The sequence below is a fragment of the Bicyclus anynana genome, chromosome 11 (genome assembly GCF_947172395.1).
Source record: "Bicyclus anynana chromosome 11, ilBicAnyn1.1, whole genome shotgun sequence".
Taxonomy (NCBI): Eukaryota; Metazoa; Arthropoda; class Insecta; order Lepidoptera; family Nymphalidae; genus Bicyclus; species Bicyclus anynana.
In genome coordinates this window covers 14,389,990-14,399,733 of record NC_069093.1, presented here as the reverse complement: position 1 = coordinate 14,399,733, position 9,744 = coordinate 14,389,990, and the positions used below count along the sequence as shown (strand labels likewise).

At 35.2% G+C, this 9,744-nt stretch overlaps 1 protein-coding gene across 1 annotated transcript in view; it reads right to left on the bottom strand.

The window, feature by feature from the left end:
• Positions 1-484: 484 nt before the first annotated feature.
• LOC112046508 (uncharacterized) overlaps positions 485-9,744 on the bottom strand; it is a 59,987-nt gene continuing 50,727 nt past the window's right edge. The window contains exon 2 of the mRNA XM_024083144.2: positions 485-3,418. Within this exon, the coding sequence (XP_023938912.2) occupies positions 2,842-3,418 (577 nt within the window). The 3' untranslated portion in view covers positions 485-2,841. The remainder of the gene's footprint in view (positions 3,419-9,744) is intronic.

Sequence of the window (9,744 nt, the reverse complement as noted above, 5' to 3'; positions counted from 1 at the left end):
AATATAAATAAAAGTTAATCGAACTTCCTCAAACTATAGTTTGAGTAGATTTTATATATTAGGTATTCTGTGGTATAGTTTAGCTAAAGTAAGGCCTTAGATACATAGATTTATAGGTGCCAAAGGTAGAGGCCTATAAAGACTTGTATGCAAGGCCGTTTAAATAAATTATAAAAAAAGAAAGTAAAGACTGAAAAAAAAATTGGAGGGTATTCCCAAAAGATAGTGCAAATATTGCAATAACTCAGATTAACTCACACGTCGTACCTATGTTTTACAACGATTTTTTTAATTCAGTCCGACGATTTCAGTCTCTACTTTCAGTAGCCAAACCCTGAGTAAATATGTTCCTTGAGCCAAACGCTATTACTTTATTATTACTAATTTTAAGCAGAGTCAACGATATTTTCTACTACATAAAAAATATAGTACTTATAAAATATCGTTGGGCAGAGTTACGAGCCTAAAAATAAAACAATAAGAGTGATGGTGTAGGTACATTTATATTTTTATTAAATTGTTGTACAAATACATTTTATTATTGTATAAAATCACTTAAACAAATTACAAAATACCTACGACTAATTATATAAAAGTACGAATACACTGACTTTTTCGATCCGCTGCCTCAGTTGTCCTCTGCTAAAGGATCTGATAAAGGTTAGATACGTTATATAAAGCTTTTAATAAAAATCTAATAGGTACAAGTAAATTTATAAACAATAACTTGACCAGTTAAGTAAATGCATTTCAGAGCCTCAATATTCCAAAATAGAGACATGATACCCAAATTATACCTACAATCAGTGATATTTTATGCAATAGATGTGTTACGTGCTGACAAAATCACTGCGAAAAGTGATCCGAATTTAGCTACTCCACTGAGCGCACTCATTTACCTATTTTGTGTTTACTTTCTTTATAATATATTTAGTTTTTATACTTCCTGAACATACAACTCGTCATTGTAGACAATATTTAGGTAATATTTGTCTGAATAACTTTCGTTGTTAACTACGTGACTAAATGAAATTAGGACAATTAGCCACTTTTGTTCGCCTCAGTTTCGACGCGTTAAAGGCATATCTAATAGAATAAAATCTTTAGGCCTATCTTAGGTTTTGTTTAGGTAAGTACTTATAGTTTCAAAAGTACAACAATTTGTCTCTATTTTGGAAGTATACATGGAATATTATTCTATTTGTAGCATCATGTTCTTAACTCTACATAATAATTTAAATTCGTGATGCAGTCTTAATAAAATATCTAAGCACCTATCGATTACTTAACCTTAGTACTTAAGCATAGCATTTATTTACAGGAGTTGATACTCTATAATGGCTCGAGAGGTTGAAGGTAATTTAGAGCGAAACGAATTCTTGAAGGTGAAACATTCTAATAATAATTAACCAAATCGGCATTATATAATATGATAACAAATATTCAGCCTTAAACATTAAAAACTACCTATAACCTCTCGGAACTTAATACTTATTATTAGACACATATTTAAAAAAATAAAAGTATACGTCCAGTTATGTATAGTATTATGTATTTATATACCTACCTACTTAAAGCATGGAACAGTATTATATTATGTAAGTAAAAAAATATTAGTAATTATTATGAATACTTTAATGAAATTATTTATTACTTATTTTATCAGTTATTGGGATAAGGTGGTGCAATAAAGATACACTGTTGAATTATAAGCAAGTCTCATAAACATAGTCATGGTTAAAAATGTGTCTGATTTTTGCTCATATCAATTTATATTTTTAACGACACAAATAAATAATTCACCTTTATTAATTTTTCACTTTAATGTCATCCACACGCCACACCCGCAAGGTAATATACATTTACTGAATTGACTAATATTTAGAAATTTTTCAGAAAAGTGAATTAAAGATATTTAAATTCATTAATAATTATGTTTAGTATGTCTGATTCTGAAATCTAAACTTGAAAAATAATCACAAAATATCAAATATTTTTTTCAAATTCTAAACTTCATTAAATCTTCATTAAAAATAATCAAATCAATCCCAAATATTTTTTTACATGATGAATAATTGGATTCATAACTTACAATTATGTAAATCTGAAATAAAATGTATGTATGTACTTGTACCTACTGAAATGAAGTAAAATAATAATAATTAATTACAGACTATTATTTTTTATACAAAAGAAATACAGAATATTGGCCTTTTCTTTAAACATGAATATTTTTCTATTTCGATTCGAAGCACTATCTATGTTTGTTCTACAATTGTGTATGACGTACGACTGAAGTGAGTTTAATAGAAAGGACACATTCAAGATCATAATTATGGATTTGAGACTGTTCTATACTTAAAACACTTTTTGTTAGAGGGTTAGGACAGCCTCATACATATATTACTTAGTAACGGCCAGTTTCTTCATCGCAAGTAACAGTCAAAGTAACGTCGTAAATCAAAAGTTACGGTCTTATTCACTAAAAAATAAAGTCTTCTTTACTACTTACTACTTTTACTGTTACTTTAGCTTTACAATTAGAAACTGGCTGTAAGTATAGGTACATTTTGTGAATGCAATAGAAATGGTCACTATTTTTTAACAAATTAAATATTATGTTATGTGAACAGGAGCTTTACATTACTAATTCTCAAAAAAAGTTTTTATTATGAATGTGTAAGTACAGAAAACTAACAGCTGTGTGATTTATATCACTATATGTAGACTAAACGAGATCTTATTCAATACAAATATTACAAAATCGAAAATCAATGATCTGATTTTTTAAAACATCGTTCGTTATTGAAGAAAAAATAAAATTACAACAGATAACAAAAATTACGGCAATAATCTGTGGTACTCAGCGGAACTCTTATCCTTTTCGATCACGTAAAACGACTTCGGTTTGCCGTTGCCGGAGAAATATTTTCTGAACGAGGACTTTTTGGAGGGCACGTAGTACGCCAATGCGTCGATGGAGTTCGGATGTTTCGGCCACGTCGGGGTGCTTTCAACGTTGACAACGTCGTCGTCGAATCTAGCTTGGGGGCGGTTCTTCGCTAGCTTCTGTATGACTGGGAGGTTCCAGTGGTAGACTCGGGCTGGTTTGCCGTTGCTTCTCATCTGTAGAGGCAGCGTTCTAGCCGCGGCAGGGGCGGGGTCAGGATGACTGTAATAGTTCATGTTAGGCGGCAGCTTTATCACGTACATTCTCGAATCGCCGGTCGTGTGTCGTCTGCCTTGCTCGGCTAAGCGTTTCCTGTGGTGGGCGGCGGGTATTCTCAGCTTCTTGAGGCCGAGAGAGCTCAGTAGCTCGTGCGTGGTCGGCTCTTTCCTGTCCAAGGTTTGGTTCTCGTCGGGCGAGGATGCGGGCGCGGCGCATACGGCTGCTGCAGCGAGCAGCAGGGTTGCCGATCTGAAAAAATGAAAAATAATATGTTAATAATGTTATCTCCAAATAGTTCCATTGTTAAGGCACAGTAAAATGACCAAACACAAATTCGAATATGTCTAACGACCTTTGCATGGAAAATTGCCAACTTTTAGCTCAAGGTAAACTTTAGCGTTTAGGGGCTTATTTAAGGGGAAAAAAGTTATAAAAGGAGTTTAAAAATACATAGCTAATAATCTTTAATAATGAAAGAAATAAGTATATTACTATTCTTTACTAGCTTTATAGATGACTAAGCTTGCGTTATTCAATATAAAGCTGGAATACATTTAACAATTAAGTTAAAAGTACCTTTTTGTTTAGCTCTGCGCAGGAAAGCTCTGAGTGTGTCGTGAATTTAATTCAGCAGAACTACTAACTTGGACGTATGTAGTTATAGTGGTAATAATGCTTAATTAACAAGGTTTATATACTAAAAATAATACATTCACTAACGTCACGTACCTACTCAAATTTTTGCTGACAATACGTCCTGATAAAATGGAAGTAGGTGTGTAAATACGTGTTGCTGAATTGCGGAAAATTCTTGAATTTAACCTTATTTCTATTTCCTTGTTTATAGATATGCTGACTGTGGTAATAGAACGAGAGCCTGTCACAGCCAGACATTCTTCATTTCAAAAAATTAGAAAGTTTGACACCTCATGCATAGCATGGACTTTGGTCTCATGCATAGCACGGAGTTTACCTCATGCATAGCATGGAGTTTGGCCTTATGCATAGCACGGAGTTTACCTCACGGTCAGGTCAGACATAATATGTCGGTAGTAGTAGCAAGTAGTAACGTTAATTTGACAAAAAACTGTCATTTACGTAATTTCGTTGAAATGTTAGATGATCGTAAAAAAAAATCAACATTATACTCTTTGGACATATTTAATTAATTTTCCATAATTTTCCATAAAGAATATAACCCTAGAGTTAATCGAAATATTCTCGAGCACCCTGTATACGTAAGTATATATATAATATAGTACGTCAGCTGTAAAGGGATAATAATAAAGTACGTTCAGGGTTGTAATGTTCCAGTTCTTGATTAGCGCACTCCGTCTTCCGTGTACGATTATACGGCGCACTGTTTACCATCAGATACCAACATCAACATGTTATCAATATAAACCTGATTGAGAACTTGTTCCATGCACTTCTATAATTAAGTAAGATGGATGGAAAAGCTTCTTTATTCTATTAGTCAGTGACTGTTAGCTCATTTGATAGTAAGTGACAATTTAGTCCAACTGGCTCATTGGTTTAGTAGTTAAACTGCGTTGACCAACTCCTGCTTGTCATTAGTTAGTTAGTTAGAGCATTAGGCTCCTAAGGCTATTTGGCGCAGCACATGGTAGTCGAATGTACAGAGGCACAGCCGACAATGGTGTTGATAATGAAGTTGATAGTCGATAATTATGATGATGATGATAATGATTATGATGAAGTATACTGTAGCCTATAGTTGCGAAGCTGAAGTGGCAAGGGGCGGGGCACATAGTTCGAAGAGCCGATGGACGTTGGGGTCCCAAAGTACTGGAATGACGACCCCGCACTAGTAAGACAGTGTTGGTCGACCCCCCACCAGGTGGACTGACGACATCAAGCGAGTCGCAGGGATTCGCTGGATGCAGGTGGCTCAGTATCGTTATGTTTGGAAGTTCCTTAAAAAGGCCTATGTCCTGCAGTGGACGTCCATCGGCTGATATGATGATGATGATACTGTATCCCAAATTGAGAGAGGCCTATGCTCTATAATGTTAGAGTTTCGTTTTAAATCCGTATAATGTGACATTGTACTAAACTATCTCTGATGCTAAAAAGTTAGTAAATAGACGTAGCCAAAACTATATACTAAGTATACCCATATACATCATACACCTTGATTGGTGGAACCAAGTCATAGAACCCCAAATTAACCCAAGCTACGCTGGAATCATCCAATTTTATACTTATAATATATTAAGCTATTGCATAGCTTTTATCGCGGGCTTTGAGCGCGGTGACCGAATCAGGAAATTCCGTAACGAAAATAAACCTAACACCCAAGCCGTGCGTCAAGTTAACACATTTCGACGTTGTCATATCTACTCAACTGAACAAGTGGGGTAAAACTTAGAGGCAAAGCTTATTAAATCAGAGTTCAAGTCCAGCACAACGTAGACATATTTTTTTTTATTCTTTCTTAAAGAAAAAAAAATACTACATAAATGAAATAAATAAATAATTATAATTGCTTAGGTTGATAAAAAATGCTATACAATAGCTTTACCGCGGCAGTCTTCGAGTGCCTCATGTATTTTTTTCAAGTGGTTAATCTTTTTAATCTAAAACATGCAATCTAGAATGCCTAGATTAAAATACGTAATAATTCCAACTACATACATCGGATGCGTAGGAAAATAGTTGATTTTTTTGCAACAATCTGAGAAAAGTGAGACAGGTAATTAAGTTTTTACACTTAATTTGCTCTACTTAAGCAATTATTCTATTTCTACCCACGTCGCTGGGACATACTTGTGGCAAGTTTAAAATTAGCATCCCATGTTTAATGTCCCTGTGTAATAAAAAAAGCAATAACTTGTTTTTTAATGATAATTTCTCGGGATGCCAGTGATAGAATTATCAATTTATTTCCTAACTATGTAACTTTTTTATCAACTAGCCTACGCTCGCGGTTTTACCTGCGTAGTTCCCGTTCAAGTGAGAATACGGGGATAAAATATAGCCCATGACACTCACAAATAACGTGGCTTTGATTGGTAAAAGAATTTTCAAAATCAGTTTAGATTAAGATAGAACCAGAGATTACCCTCTCTACAATCTCTACAATCTTTGTCTTAGACAAAGATTGACGAGATTGTAGGATCTAGTAAAGATTTATTTCGACTAAAATCAATGGTGCAAAATGCAAATTAGACAGTTTGTTTGTCGGTAAGTCGAAGATTAGAAGTCATATTATGCACATGCTAAGTACTCATGCATCTCAATGCATGCGTATTTTGCATATGCATGCGAGTTTCAATTACGGAGTTATGCTCAGTTTATGTTTTGACAAACTCAAACGCTTTAGGAGCGGAATGCCGCGGGCCATTCATTAAAGATCGAGGCACACGGAGCACATATCACACAAAATGACTGCGAAAAAATTACTGTATTGTCTGAGTATCTGTATTTCAATTACTTCCATCAATTTATTATTATAAACCATAGTAGACCTAACGGACAACAACACAATTTATCTCGTGCAAAAAAGATTTCTCTTTCGTCTCAATATCTCAACGGTAAGAGCGATCGGACTCATCACCGAGGGGTTGTGGTTCGATCCCGCCCCGTAGGTCTATTGTCGTACCCACTCCTAATACAGGAATGGGAATATTGGTCATATTTAAAAAGATATGACAAATATTATTAAAAAAAGTCTTATCACAATAAAATGAGCTATATTTTTCATTACGCTGCTATTGGTCGACAAAATGTCTTTTTCTCGTATCTATTAATAAAAAAATATTTATATTTTACTTATATTTTTATGAGGTTTTTTATATTTTATTATAGGGTAGGTTAAAAAGAGTTACGAAATAAATCGAGAACCTCACGTTAACTAGCAAATCAAAATTTGCAAAGCTTTCTCAAATGCTTCAAAGAGATTTCATATCAAAGCTCGTTGTATCACAAGCTTTAGCACCATAACTTCATAGAGTATGCTAATTGCGCCGAAGACACAACACATTGCAATGGGGACACGACATCGCCGCCTGTTTGTCTTCTCTGCCTCCGAGGTAGACAAACAACTTGAACAGACAGCACTCAATATATGGACATACATCTGCTTTGCTGCACGAATATAATCCGTATTGCATAAACGCTAAAGTTTAATATTCTGTGTGTGGTGTCAAACGAAGCCCATTGTTCCTGTTTTAAGATGAAAGCCTTTTGAGAACGCATCTATTTACATGTTTGAACTGTTCAAAGTTTTCCCAGAGACTAGATGTAGCTTTGCGTTTTATTTGTATCCACTGTTTTTTAAATGGCGTGCCATAAGGTAGATGATTTTTGATCGAAATTTAAAATGGATGGGCTATGTATATACTTTAGATGTACTGCTTTATTACTTTAACTGTATGTAATCTATACTAATATTATAAAGCTGAAGAGTTTGTTTGTTTGTTTGATTGAACGCGCTAATCTCAGGAACTCCTGGTCCGATTGGAAAAATTCTATCAGTGTTAGATAGTCCATTTATCAAGGAAGGCTATAGGCTATATGTTATCCCCGTATTCCTACGGGAACGGGAACCACGCGGGTAAAACTGCGCGGCGTCAGCTAGTGTAATATATAGATAGCGCAGATTCTACAAATTACCGCCATGTGTTCAGGCTATGCTGCTTGGTTACAGAAATCATGCTTGGCTGGTGGGAGGCTTCGGCCGTGGCTAGTTACCAACCTAAGCTAAACGATTTAGCGTTCCGGTATGATGTCGTGTAGAAACCGAAAGGGGTGTGGATTTTCATCCTCCTCCTAACAAGTTAGCCCGCTTCCATCTTAGATTGCATCATCACTTACCATCAGGTGAGATTGTAGGGCTAACTTGTAAAGAATAAAAAAAAAACAACACGACAATATTCCATTCCCGGGCGATGTCTGTCACAATTACAAACTTATTGGTCATATTTTAAAAGTTATGGCAAAAATATTCTTTAAAAAAATAAATCAATAATGCCATTATAGCTTGGTTTCCTTCGTAACACTCCCGATGGACCGTGCGGGCCGGGAGGCAAGTAGCGATGAATGAACACCCACGACTGATGCACCTCACTTCCCCGCACGCACGATTTCACACGCGCGCAGTTTCCCCCGTCGCCCGCATATCATGGGAGTGTCATCACTTGCCAGACTATAGCTCCTATATAGCAAGGCATTCCTAACTGCACCAGAGAGTATTTTAATTAATAATGCGCTTAATTAGCCTATTTAAGGTTGGGCCGGGCTGGCTTGCATCCCATTTGCGTTACTTAGCACGTCATTGCGTCGACGCAATAATTAGACGCGACCAACACCGTTATTACTTGCACGCATGCGCTTTTATCAATTTCCCAACCATAAATAATAATTATCATGTAGAGCAGTGTATACATAATGTTGTAATGTATACAATGTGTGTATATACAATCAGTAGTCCGCTCATACGGAACGAGTATGGTGAATTTTTGTTCTCACGTCTATTTCCCATGTTGAAAAGTTTTAATTCCCGTATACTTAGTATATCATTATGGTATGTGATTAACTGAATATGTTAAAAAATGCAATGTAGTCCTACCTTCACAAAAGTAGGATATATAATGAAATTACAAGGAAAACTATAATAGCTGATTAGCAATTGCTATTTATAGAGTAATAGTCGACCAACTTAAATGATAATCAAAAATTGCATATTAATTCCGTTGTTAAAAAAAAGGTATAGTTACCTGTAAGATATCTCAGAGTTTTTTAAAACTAGAAAGATAAAATGTAGTACGGATATGTATATTAATTTCGTCTATAAAATGGAAAAAATAAGTTTAAAAAAAAAATTTTTTTTGGGTTCCTTCCTTACATGCTAAGTGAGGATGAATTTTTCATCGTATATCCCATTGTGGTATGGTTATCGGTATTTTTGTACATTCCATAGGGGATTAAACTGCTAACTTAATCTACGGAACCTTACTCTGCGCGTGGCCCGGCACGCACTTGGCCGGTATATGTGCCATTTTCAAACCGTAGTTTGTTCGGTCAATATATGAAAAGTTTTGCTATATTTAGCCGCTTATTTTAGATGCAGATAGCCTAGCCCACGGCCAGTCCACTCCCGTTTACCGTCCAACCATTTTAGTCTTTTGTAGCCGGGTGCTCATTTTTGCCCAACATTTTTGCCCAACATTTTTGACCAATATTTTTGACCAATATTTTTGCCCAATATTGATGAACTAAAAATCTAACCAGAAGTTTAGATTAAACATATTAATCTTCGTCTGACGCAATCGTGAAAAAAATATTTTTGTTTATAGTATACTTATATAGGACAATGATAGGTACTCGTAATAAATTTTCACACGCCTCTCCTGCCATAACCGTTAAGCATAAAGCCTTACACCGCTCAATGCATGGAGAGCTCTCGGCTGCAGGGCGAATAGTATTGACTAATCTGACATCAATTGCACGTAAGCACCGTTCCAGGGAATTATTCTGACATATTAGTCACCTGCGCTATAATTAAGAGAGCCTTGTTAATCTATAATCCATTTCAAAGTTAACTATATAGT